The sequence below is a fragment of the Microtus pennsylvanicus genome, chromosome 7 (genome assembly GCF_037038515.1).
Source record: "Microtus pennsylvanicus isolate mMicPen1 chromosome 7, mMicPen1.hap1, whole genome shotgun sequence".
Taxonomy (NCBI): domain Eukaryota; kingdom Metazoa; phylum Chordata; class Mammalia; order Rodentia; family Cricetidae; genus Microtus; species Microtus pennsylvanicus.
The window spans coordinates 10,309,007-10,322,091 of NC_134585.1; the positions used below are offsets into that span (position 1 = coordinate 10,309,007).

The 13,085-nt window shown below is 47.2% G+C and overlaps 1 protein-coding gene across 8 annotated transcripts in view; it reads left to right on the plus strand.

The window, feature by feature from the left end:
* Pcnt (pericentrin) overlaps positions 1-13,085 on the plus strand; it is an 86,283-nt gene that overhangs the window by 18,378 nt on the left and 54,820 nt on the right. For 6 of the 8 annotated variants that reach the window (XM_075979904.1, XM_075979910.1, XM_075979907.1 and 3 more), the window contains exons 11-15: positions 440-617; positions 2,096-2,313; positions 5,153-5,610; positions 7,229-7,781; positions 9,899-10,096. In XM_075979904.1, the coding sequence (XP_075836019.1) occupies positions 440-617; positions 2,096-2,313; positions 5,153-5,610; positions 7,229-7,781; positions 9,899-10,096 (1,605 nt within the window). The remainder of the gene's footprint in view (positions 1-439; positions 618-2,095; positions 2,314-5,152; positions 5,611-7,228; positions 7,782-9,898; positions 10,097-13,085) is intronic. The other 2 variants (XM_075979903.1, XM_075979905.1) reach the window with 1 other exon arrangement.

A 13,085-nucleotide genomic window follows, 5' to 3' on the forward strand; every position in this document is an offset into this window, starting at 1 on the left:
GATCACAGAAGTGCAGAGTTTAGGAGAGGCCTAGGCTTAAGATATGAGACTGGATAAAGGATGCTGGGGGTGGGGAGACAGCTGAACTCTAAGGAGAAGAGATGCCAACGATGGACAGTAGAGGAATCCCGTTAGATACTATAGACACCACTGCGATGGAATGAATGCCCATGGGTAGGATGGCTTCTATTGCTGCCATGGCCTCATGTGCATGCTGTTCTCAGGCTGTAGCCACTGCTTCTGTGGGTCCTGGGATCCTGCCAGGACACTGGTGGATGGGAAGAAGTACTGTGCCGTGTCTGTACCAGGGTCAGTTGTGTGGCGTATGAATCTAGCTGGGTTTATATTTTGCTCTGAGCACAGCAGGAAATGTCCCAAGAGTAGTAGCAGAACAGGGTGATGGGGCTCACTAACTCACCTGTCCTGTGTGGTCCTTTAGGAGAACTCGACAAGTTTACACGTAGGACTGGAAGAAGACCCCAGGCACGAAGCAGATGTGTTGAATTCTTCCCTCGATTTCCAACTCAAGGAGGACAAGTCACACAGCCACCATCTGAGGCCCGAGGAAGCTGAACAGGAGAGACTCCCACTTGGATTCTCAGACCAGCACAGCCAAGGTGTGTCCCATCTATCCATCCAGGCTCCTTATTTTCCTGCCAGTGCCAGTTCTTGGGGCGTGTCTCGGGAGAAGGCTGCCGCTTTCCTCGTGTTTTCTGCCCATGGAGCACCTGGACACATGGCTGCTTCGGCTCTCATTAGTGATGTCCACACGAAGACCATGAGCCTGCCACAGTGTAATGCAGACCCCTGCTGTAAGGACTCATCCCTCGCAGTTAGATGGGGCTGATTCGGGGAGTGCTGGCCTTAGTGCAGGACACCTGCCTGCTGTTGAATGGGGCTGATTCGGGGAGTGCTGGCCTTAGCGCAGGACACCTGCCTGCTGTTGGCTTGCTCTGTCTATAGAGATGGTTTTCTCCAGACCAGGGTTGGGTCTGATGAAGCCACACTCTGGTCTTAGGGAACTGACGTCACTTTTGAGAAGAGACTTGCAGGAACAGCGTGCAGCACCAGAGGTGACTGCTCACCTAGGGGTCTGATATTAGACTCCACTCTGCTTCTTCAGGCCTAGCATAGTGGCTCAGCAGGTCAGACCAAGACTGCGGGTCACCCAGGGAGCGTGAGGGAAGGAGCTCATGTGGGGTGGCCTGGAGGGAGTAGCATAGAAAGACTCTGGTTATCTTAGAGGCGTGGTCCACGGGTCTGGATAGTGGTCAGTCCCAGTGACTCTAGAGGTGGGCAGCAGAAGCTAGCTGCTGTGAAACACGGTGACCGAGTGTGTCCATTGCTGTTGAGCCCTCCTGAGTACAGAGGTCCGCTTGCGGAGGAAGTGAGAAAGCCGAGTTGAGGGCCCCCGCTTCAAGCAGCGATGGGATCAGTTTTGGCCATCGCTTTCTGCAAGGTGAAAGCCTGTGTTGCTCTGGAGTTCCATTCAGCGTTGGACAGGGCAGGGAGAGAGGTGTATAGTCCCGCTTGAGAGCCAGGGGCCAACACGCTCCTGTCCCTTATTGCTCTCGTCCTTGCTGTACAGGGACATGGTCTGTCATCTGTGCTGCTCATGTCCATGCAGTCCCTGAAGTGGAACTTGTTCTTACAAACGCAGGGCTTGTGCCTTAGTTTCCATCTCCAGAGAAGAAGACCCAGGTCTGGTTTAGAGGAGGCCGTGTGCTCAGCTCGCACACTCACTCCCTAGGTGTGCCTCAGTTCAGGCTCAGCCCAATGCCAGTCTCTGTGGGTCTGATGCTGGGCACAGGGTTCACTCTGGGTGACTGGCAGCAGGTCGCACAGCATGCCTGACCTTAAGGAATACCTTGAGCTGCCTAGGTGCATGCCGTGGAGACACCAGGGAATGTAGGCCAGGGATGTACCTGCAGAGAGGACACTGAAGACCTGGCTTCTCTGCTGCCCTGAGTCAGCATCGGGGTGTTCGAAGCGTGGTGTCCTGTTAGCTGAATAGTGTGCAGGCTACTGCCATTCTCTTGGTGCTGCCAGTGGAGACAGGGCCTGTGATCGTCTTCCCTCTCCCTTGTTCCTCAAGAGCTCACACAAGGACGTCTCCAGTATGAACAGGACGTGGCTTTGGAGGTGGATGCTCAGGTGGCTGCCAGAATCCTGAGTTTGGAAGCTGAACAGAAGGTTAAACTTTCACTTCTTCAGACTGAGCTTAAGGAAGAAATTGAACTCTTAAAAATAGAGAACAGAAATTTACAGGAGAAGCTTCAGCACGAGACCCACCTGAAGGAGGACCTGGAGAACGTGAGTAGTGACCCTCAGCAAGGCTCTGTGTTCTTGTGGAAGGCGTGTGGTCTGTGCACACCAGGAGGTCCTGAGGACACCCTCAACTATGCATGGCATTGCTGTCGGAGTGTGTGCACCAGATTCTTGAGGAAAGAAATGCAAGTGGGTTTTCCAGAAAACTTCTTTAAGGTCTGGTACCCAAGACCAGAGCCGGTTTAGCTCGTTAAGGAAATGGCCAGGCATCCTCAGGGACTCCCAGGAAGGGCACTGGCAATCTTCTGATCCGCATGCCACTGTCTTCAAAGTATTCCAGATTCTTCACAGCCTTCATGGTGATTGTTCAACTCCTGTGGAAAATTCAGATACCGAGCTTCTCCCTAGGTATTTGTCAGCTTGAGAAAGTCACGGCCATACCATTGTGGGCATGGGCAGAATGGAAAATGTCAGCCTCTTCACAGTTACAAGGGGGCCTTCATTATGCAGCCAGCACCGCTCGAGGAGTGGAAACTGATATTTGTCTTTTGCTGCCTGTATGTTAACCATGGTCTCTTCATCGTGCTTTTAACCATGTCTGAACACATGTCTTTCACGCCTCTGCCCTCTTCATGCCTTTGTTCTTCTTTGTGAATGACTTCATAGATTTTCATTCTCCATCAGAAAAGAACTTTAGAGAAGTCTCTTTTTGCCTACAAGTTTGATTATCAAATTGCCTTTAAAATTAAGGACCTGGTAAAGACTTGGATAAGCTAGTAATAGATAAAGCCTTGTGGAAAGTTGTGTGAACCACCTTGCCCAAGTCAGCAGCCATTCATGTGGCCTGTGATCTTTCCAGACAGAGTTTCCTAAACAATAGATGTTTGTTTCCCAGGCCACATTTTTATCTGGAGAATCAATTCAAGAAAGAAATGTGGCCAGGCATGGTGGTACATGGCTTTAATCCCAGTACTTCAAAGGCAGGGACAGGCAGATCTTTGACTTTGAGGCGAGCCTGGTCTATATACAGAATTCCATGATAGTCAGGGTTACACACAGAAACCCTTTCTCAAAAAACAAAACGAGCAGCCAGGTGGTGGTGGCACATGCCTTTAATCCCAGCATTCGGGAGGCAGAGGCAGGCGGATCTCTGTGAGTTCGAGACCAGCCTGGTCTACAAAGCTAGTTCCAGGAACTATAACATATAACACATGTAGAGTGTGTTATATAATATTAACTTATTTTGGTGATCTCTGCCTTCAGATTATAGTGCGGAGTCTACGAACATTTAATGCAGTTACTGCTGTTAGATTGAGGCCTGCCACTTTGTTGTTAATTTTCTATATGTTCCTCTGCCCCTTTTTTCTAATCTTTCATGCCGCAGTTTTCTAAGTGTTAACATCCATGTATGTTGTTACCTCAACAAGAACAGAGTTAAAAGATTTGCTCTGAAAAATCAGGGATTTGAAGAAATTAAGGGAGCCACGGATGGTAGTATATACTTTTAACCCCAGTATCCAGTACTCCAGAGACGAGGGAGGCCTGTGATCAGGAGTTCAAAACCATCATCCGCTATGTAGTGAGTTTGAGGCCAGCCTGGCTTATGTTATGAGATCTCCATCTCACAGTAAAAATAAAAACAGAACAACAACAGAACCCAAAAAGTAAATTAAGAAAACTGAAAGCTATCATGGGAACTAATCATCTTGGACTTTCTTAGCATGTCTGATGCCCTTCACTCCCTCCTGAGGTCATAGGCCGTGTGTGCATCATTTCTCCCTATTTTTAGAATTTCCTTTGCTTTGGGTCCTTTGTACAAGTTTTCTTTTATTTAAAGCCTTTTTTCCATCTTTATCCTTACTCTTCTGCTGCAGTGAAATGTCTTTGACAAGTTGTGTTGTTTTGGTCAGGGTTTCAGTTATTGGCTTGAACTCTGTTCTGATGAGTCTATTATCTCTGCCAGCTTGGAACTGTTCCAGATTGATTGTATTATCTCTTTAGCGTGGGTCCCATTTTCCTGTTTTGTTTGCCTGTTTTATATCCTCCAGGTTTGTGTTACATCTGGATATTGTAGGCAATGTGTTGTGAGATTGGATTCTACAGGGCTTTGAAATTGCGTTTCCCCAGGCAGTTATCTTGATGGATTCGGAGTCCACGTGCCATCTCTGTTTTGGGATGAATGTTTTGTTCAGTTCTTGTAGCTTTAGCCTGTCTGCTCTCAGAGCCCATTCTACGTCCACATTAATTGGAGTCAGCCTGGGATTGGGCCATGTCTGGCGCTCTGCTCAGGAAGAGTTGGCCTGATTAGATTTGTCTCCTTGTCACCAGAAGAAAGGAACTTAGTCTTTAGCTTGATGGACAGGTCACACTCACGTTCCTTTTTGGACACTGATTTGATTCTTATTGATGGTAGAGTTTTTTCCCTACTCTTTTCTTTCTTAGAATTTAAGGTATCTGCCTAGCCTTAGCTTTTTTATTTATTTTCCTCTTCAAGTGCTCTTTAGAATTATTTTGTTTGTTATAGATCAGGTGACTTAAACTTGTCTCTCTTGGGTTTCTCCTCTTGCTGTACTGGATGTGGTCCCCCTTGCAAAAGACCCATAGATTCGTCTTTGCTGCAGGCGCATGTGAATGCGTGCCCATGTGCTTGTGTGCATGGCTTCAGGTGTTGGGTTTTATGGCATAAAAGTTTCCAGGTGTAAAAGTTTAACTTTTGTCTATTTTAGGGTATTTTCATTCCCATCAAAATAGGATGGATTCCCACTGCTGTATTTTGAAATAAACTGTAGAAATTTCCGTGTTCAGGGACACACTGAGGTCATCGCATCCAAAAATCTTTTCCTGTAGTTTCTTTCCTCTTATATAAAACCTTCTCATCTTATAGGTCAAACGTAGTCTAGTTGAAGACCATCAGGTAAAACTAAATAAAGCTGAGGAGAAGATTCAGCTGTTGAAACAAGAATTCCAAAGAAAGGAAGCAGAATGGGAGCGTTCACACGAGGCCCTAAAGAGAGAAGCCGAAGAGAGATTAACCTCCATGTTTCTCGAGCTAAGAGAAAAGGCCGAGTGTGAGAAACAGTCCATAATAAGCAGGTTTGAGCTTCGGGAGTCTGGCATGAGGCACCTGCAGGACCAGCAGGCGGCCCAGATCTTGGACCTGGAGAGATCTCTGATGGAGCAGCAGGGCCGCCTGCGGGAGCTGGAACAAGAACTCACTAGAGATGAAGCTCTGCCCTGTAGCCAGTGTGGCCAGGAGCCCCTTGTGGCCCCGGATGAGGAGCATGCCACGCTCCTCCGTGAGAAGGAAGACTGTGCCCTGCAGCTGATGATGGCCCAGAACAGGTGGGTAATGTTGTGCAGTGGTGGGTTTGGTGTGGCGCCTTCTGCCTAGCGTGCTGGCAGGGGTAAGAGGGACCTAGGAGGATGTAGAGAGGGGGCTTGGTTAGGAACCTGGAAGGAAGTGGAACAAGGTGTGTTATACCGCATTTTTACCAACCCAGAAGAGAAGGCTTGTGCTCCACGGTAGGTCTGCTGGGAGTAGCATAGTCACGTCCGTCCTCTGGAGCTTGGGTACCTTGCACGGACATGAGTGTGCGTGCTCCTGGGTGTCTTCATTCTTGTTTGCTTGTTTGGTTTTGAGAAGAGGTCTCCTTTTGGTGCCCAAGCTGTCTTAAAGGTACACTACAGTCCTCTAGCCTCAGCCTCTTAAATGCTGGACTATAAGAACATCCTACCATATCTAGCTTTTGTTTTGAGACATAGCCTTGTCGTATAGGCTTTGTTGACCGCGTACTCTCTGTGTAGCCCTGGCTGGCCCCTAACTCCTAATCCTTCCACCTTTATCTTCTGCATGCTGTGGTTATATGTACTGTGCCCATATATGCTTTTATTCTTTGTTTTCATGTTTTAAAATCTCAGTAACAGATCTTTTTTTATAATAAACTGAATTTTATTTTTTATTCTTTTTAATGTTTTCATATATTTAAATTCTTGAAAGCTATTTTCTGTGTATGGGTAGTGTTCTGTCTGTCTGTATGTCTCTGTACTACATGCCTACCTGTTACCTCTGGAGGCCAGAAGAGAGCATTAAATCACCAGGAACTGGAGTTTCAGGTGTTTTTGAGCTGCCACGTGGGTGCAGGGAATTGAACCCATGCCCTGGAAGAGCAGCCAGTGCCCTTAACTCCTCAGCCATCTCTCTAATCTCTCAGTGACAAAATCTTTTTATTTGGTTGGTTTTTTGAGACAGGGTCTCTCTGTAGTCCTGGCTTTCCTAGAACCTACAATTTAGACCAATCTGGTTTCCAGTGTACCGAGATCTGCCTACCTTTGCTTCCCAAGTTCCAGGATTAAAGGCATTGCCACCGTACCTGGCATGCAGTAACAGAATCTTAAGCCTCACTTATGAGGTCTTATGCGAATGCCCTTCATTGAGATGAGTGTTTTGTGAGTCTTTTCAGCTTTAAGCATATGGTTTTAAAAGTAAACATTTCCTTCTAAGTCACGTTTCCTTGAAGTTACAGATTTAGAACAGAAACTGATTATTCAGCCCCCAGTCCTCAGGCTGGAGAGGCTGATGTATGCTTGCCATGGGACTGTTGAATCTGCGGTGGATTGGCCCCCTTCGTTCTCCACCTTCCCCAGCTTCTCAGCATCCGAATGCTAAGGACTCTGGGTTTGAGATTGGAGTTCAGGTGCAGACCCGTTATTGTCTGGGTCGGATCTCCAATTCCACAGGACCTTTGAGATCCTGTCTTACAGAGATCCTACAGCTCAGTACTCTGTGGAAGACCGAAAGCCCTTGGTCCTGGGAGGTGGCTCCGTGGGGAAGAGGGCGTGTCAAGGCTGGGCCTGGCTGCACGTCCCTGTTAGCTGGGAAATGTAGTTTGTGACTCAGAGGGGCTATGTACAGTGTGCCCATATGCCCTATTGCTTGTGTTCTCCTTGAGTGTTGCCTCAGGTTTTTGGAAGAGCGTAAAGAGATTATGGAGACGTTTGCCAAGGAACAAGACGCTTTCTTTCGGGATGCCCAGGAGAAGCACACCCATGAACTCCAGCTCCTACAGCAGGGACACCAGCAGCAACTTCAGGCCCTGAGGATGGAGCTCGAGACCAAGCACCACTCTGAGCTCGCCTCCCTGGAGAGCAGGCAGCGGGTACTTCTTGAGACGCATGTGTCTGAACTGCAGGTAAAACACAATGCTGAAATCAGCGCTTTAGAAATGAGACATTTGTCCAGTTTGGAGGCGTTGGAATCCTGTTACTTGGCCGACATTCAGACTATTCGGGATGAACACAGAAAGGCTTTGGAGCTTTTGCAAGCAGAGCTCGAGGAACAGCTACAGAAAAAGGACTCTTCTCACAAAGAGCTTTTGACACGTGAGTTGGAAAAACTGAAACTGAAACACGATGAGGAGCTTCAGTCTGTGGAAGACAGCTTGAGAGTCAGAACGCAGGCCAGACACACAGGGACCAGGAAAGACCCGGCCTCTGACCTTCCAGGCGCACAGCAGGTGAGGTGCCGGGCCCCTTCCTTGATTCAGGACTGGTCTCCCGATTACTCATGTATGGGCCACATGTTATATGTGTCTGGGCGTTTGTGCACATGCATCTCTGTGTCTTATTTAACACACCTGAATGTGTCTGTGAACCTATGTCTCTTGTGCCTGTGTCTGCCTCTCTGTGTATACATCTCTGTGTTGGCACGTGTGTGTGTGTGTGTGTGTGTGTGTGTGTGTGTGTGTGTGTGTGTATCTGTATCTCTTATTGGTTGATAGCAGTGTTGATTTATGGGCTCACTGTAGATGATTGGAACAGTCAGGTAGGGTTGCATTGCTAGGTCTCGGAGCTCCCTGAAGCCGACCCAAGTCCCTCCTGTGCATCCTAGTTTTGAGACCACAGTAGATGGATCTGATTTTTATGTTGTGCATGCAAAGCCTTGTTTCCCTTTTTGATTGATATTTCCTGAAATTCAGTGGGTATTTTGTTTATTTGTTTGCTTTGTTTTTTGGCATGAAGAACATGGTGTGATAGTCCCTTTGGCTGGTACTTTAAGTTTTTTATATGAAGAGGAAATTTCTGGCAAACTCACAGTTGGCTCATGTCTGTTCACAAGACATAGGAGTTTGTTACTGTGAATAAGCCCTACCTACCAACTTAAAACCCATTTAGTGTGCTTTACACTTCTTTGCCCTTCCTAGATGGTGGATTCTATCTTCCTGAAATGAGTTAGGCTGTTGTGTAGTAATGCATGGAGCAACTGGGAGAGCCTGCTGTGTGTGGTGCATCCTACCTAATATCTAGACTGACCTACTGTGTGTAGTGCATCCGTCCTAAGGTCTAGACTGATCTCCTGTGTATGGTGCATCCATCCTGATGTCTAGACTGACCTATTATGTGTGGTGCATCTGTCCTAATGTCTAGAATGACCTACTGTGTGTGGTGCATCTGTCCTAATGTCTAGACTGACCTACTATGTGTAGTGCATCCATACTAATGTCTAGACTGACCTATTATATGTGGTGCGTCCATCCTAATGTCTAGACTGACCTACTATGTGTAGTACATCCAGCCTAATGTCTAGACTGACCTCCTGTGTATGGTGCATCCATCCTAATGTCTAGACTGACCTACTGTGTATGATGCGTTCATCCTAATGTCTAGAGTGACCTAGAGACAGGAGCCATTCTGTTTCTCTGGACTAATTTGGAGAACTGTTTTGGACTGCTGGGAGATCTTCAATACCATCCTGTACTCTAGAACTGCAGCTTTGGTTAGTAGACATCTATTCTCCCTTGCCACAAACCAGTACAAGTTAAGGGACTGGACCTTATTCCCAGTCCACGGATCTGAACCTGTGGATCATCTTTTTTTGTTTATTTTTTTTATTTGTTTATTTTTTTTTTTTTTTGGTTTTTCGAGACAGGGTTTCTCTGTGGCTTTGGAGCCTGTCCTGGCTCTTGTAGACCAGGCTGGTCTCGAACCCACAGAGATCCGACTGCCTCTGCCTCCCGAGTGCTGGGATTAAAGGCGTGTGCCACCACCGCCCGGCTATTTTTTTTTAGTTGTTGAAAAAATTTCCACCTCCTCCCCATTTCCCATTTCCCTCCCCCTCCTCCCACACATCGCCCCTCCCCCTCTCCCCACTCTCCCCATCCCCACCCCCACCCCCCCTGTGGATCGTCTTGATTCATTTGGTTTAAAGAGAATTGGGTTCTGGGTTAGAGAGATGGTTTAGCACTTGCTGCTTTTCCAGAGGGTCCAGGTTTTTGGTTCCCAGCATCCATGCCAAGCAGCTCACAACTGCCTGTAACTCCAGCTCCAGGAGGTTCAACACCTCTGACCTCTGCTGACACCTGCTCTTCTATACCCATACCCACATGCAGACACACACACCTTACATAATTAAAAATGATAGAAATGCATCTTAAAATTCTAAGATAAAGTTTATTTTAAAAGTAAAAGCATGCGTCTCACACGAATACTTTAAGTCAGGGTTGAACTTTATTGTTGACAGAATTTAACTATAGGAAGCATTTGGAATGATTACCAATTCCTGCACATATTACACTCCTGGGATGGGGAAATCTGGGGTATACTATGGCTTGACACCATGGAAACTCTCTCTCAGCAGGAGGAACTGAGGGCTCAGAGGCCCCTGCTAGAGAAGGACGGGCATGCAGCCTTGGGTAGCGTGGGTGCTGAGGTCCTGCTGCACCAAGCTGTGCCTGAGGATCTGGGAGCCCCACACACTGTTGAAATGCAGAAGCCACAAGCAGAGTTGGCCAAACCTCCAGAGCTGCAGGCATCTCAGGAACAGGCTGCACAGGTAAGCTTCCCCATGTATCATCCCATATGGTAGCACATTGGTGATGCTGTGCTGTCTAGGGCCATTTGATGACCACCGTGGAGCCACACTGGCCATGGATACTGGAGTTCTCTGCTGGAGCTCAGATCAGTGGGGAGTTTGGTTTTGAGTTTGATTTGTGTGTATTTGTATATGCATGTGTCTATGTTTGTTTGCATTCGTGTGGATGCACTCAGTGTGTGTGTGTGTGTGTGTGTGTGTTTGTGTGTTTGTACATGTGTGGAGGCAGGAGGTTGACTTTCTCAATCATTCCATCTTATTTCTTGAAGTCGAGTCTCTCCCTTGAATCCAGACCTCACTGTTGCAGCTAGTCTAGAGGGCCAGATTGCTCTGAGGATCGTGTCTTTGCCTTCTGCTTGCTGCGATTATAGGCAAGTCCTCTTGCTTTTATGTGATACTGGGGATTTGAACTCTTGTCCTCAGAGTTAGGGCAAGTACTTTACCTGCTGCTGTCCTATCTTAAGAGCAGTATTTAAATGCCTGTTCACAAAGACAGAACACAAGTAGGCATCGACTCAGCTGTAGGAATCAACCATGTGGAGAGAGTAGAGGATGTGATGGAGTAAGCTGCTGCACATGGTTGTGACTGTCGGCACAGTGCAGTTTGTGCACACAGGCACATGTATGTATATGTATAACATACACAGTCTGGTTTCTTCTTCAGAATATATATATATTCGGGAGGCAGAGGCAGGTGGATCTCTGGGAGTTCGAGGCCAGCCTGGTTTACAAGAGCTAGTTCCAGGACAGGCTCCAAAACTACTGAGAAACCTTTTCTCAAAAAAAAAAAAAAAAGACAAAACAAGGCTACAATAATATATTTTTTAGCTGTCAGATAGAGCCTAGGTTTGCTAGGTTAATAGCTCATAGTCACTGCGACATGTGGCTTGATTTCTGAAATTAGAATTTGTAAATCACTTACTTTAAAGTCTAGGTATTGGCCTCCGGGTCCTGCTCAGGGCTCAGCCCTCAAGGGATCTCAGAAGACGAGATCTGCCGCAGGGTAGTACTGTGTTTGAGAGCCAGAGAGAGTGGACGGGTCTGGAGGGCAGCCTTATACTCCGAGGCTATAGTCTGCCCGCATGCGGTGCTCTCTAGGTTGATTCTCACAAGTGTTGTCGCTCCTGTCTTGAGGGACCGTCCTGAGCTGCCAGTGTGCTAAGAAGCCAGTACCTTTTTAGTGATTTGCTCTCCTGTTGACGATGGTAGCTCTTACCCATCCTTTCTGTTGCAACACATGGAATTGGCTTTCAGAGCTATGTATGAAGGTTGTTTTCTGGTTTTCCATGCTTGTTTTGGGCGGTAGTGCTGTTGAGTGCTGGGGACATTTGTGGTAGAACTGTCCTGTAGAGGACTTGGGGCCGTCTGTGGCTGCACTGTTGAGTGCTTGGCAGTATCTGTAGTGATGCTTTCGATGCTTGAGGTGTCTGATCGATTCTAGGGATGGTGTAGCTTTGCCCCTGTTGGCTGGGTGCATAATTAATGCCTTTTCGTGTGGGTGCTGTGTACAGCTGATTTCAAAGACAGGAACGGTTGGCTGTGATGAGGTAGAGGTGCTATTTTACTATTTTATGTTAATTGAAAAATTACTACATTTTGCCTGGCAATAGTGGTGCATTCCTTTGATCCCAGCACTCAGGAGGCAGAGGCAGGCTGATCTCTGTTAGTTTGAGGTCAACATGGTCTACAAAGCAAATTCCAGGACAGCTGGAATTTGTGAGGCCTCGTGTCAATTTGTTGTTGTTGTTGTTTGTTTGGAGGGGGATTTCAGTATGCACAATATTGAACGGATCAATAACAATCAGATAAACCCTTAACCCTACTGTTCATCAGGCTGCATGCTGGCGTTGGTGTTTGTATCATCGGCCCCTGTATAGCCTCTCCAGGACCCACACTCGCTGCAACAGACATTCCTCCATCTCATCCCATCCCTAGCTTAAACTTCTGCTTCTTTCAGGCTCTGCACAGCGCCTTGTGTGCACTGAGTCTTTAACCTTTGTTCCTGTACCCTTTGCCCTGCATCCGTGTGGGTGGGTCTCTTAAGCATAAGCAGTCTTGTCACGTGGTCAGTCTTGCCTTGGCTATGAGACATTTCTTCTGGGGTCTTCTGCTTTGACAGACATTTCAGAGAGCCTCTCAGAGTGCTCCCCAGGACGCCAGGACCAGTGTCCCAGAATAGCAGGGACGTGCTGTTCTTGCTGTCCTCCATGCTCTGTTGAGCCACAAATATCTTGCACCTGTCTGGAGACCAAAGTCTCTTCTCAGCAGGCTCATTGAAGAGAACGCGTTAGTCAGGCGGCTGCTTCCCAGATTACCGCCCTTTGGAGTGTGCTTGTGAAAACTAGTCTCTGAAAATGTAAGCTTGATTTCTTTCTTTCTTTTCTGTTTTTGCTTTTCAGAGAGGGTTTCCAGGTAGTCCTGACTGTCCTGGAACTAGCTCTGTAGACCAGGCTGGCCTTGAACTCCCGGAGATCCGCCTGCCTCTGCCTACTGAGTGTTGGGATTAAAGGCATGCGCCACCAATGGCTAGCTTGATTTCTTTTCGATAGAACTGTGTCCCATGAAGAAGTCTCCCTGGCTGTTGACACTAAGCAAGGACTGTGGTCCAGAGTAGCTGCAGAGTGACCACTGGTGACTGTGTAGGGCAGTTTCATATTTTCTTATAGAAAAATTAGACCTGCTCATAGGCTAGTCTTTGGAAGTGGTAAGAGAACTAAGGTTTTATGTAGTCTGAGTGTCTGTACCTTTCTATTAGCAGTGTTTGCCTTCATTGTAAGTGGTGTTCTTTGTGCGCTGTCTCTCCCTTTTGTTCTTTCCGAGGCTGCTTATTCTAGTTTCTAGTAGACAGTACTTTACTGTATTTTTGTAGGTGGTTAGAGAAATTTAAGAGTAACTTTTTAAAAACATTTTTTTGAAAGTTTTATTTTTACTTGTGTGTGTCCGCGTGTGC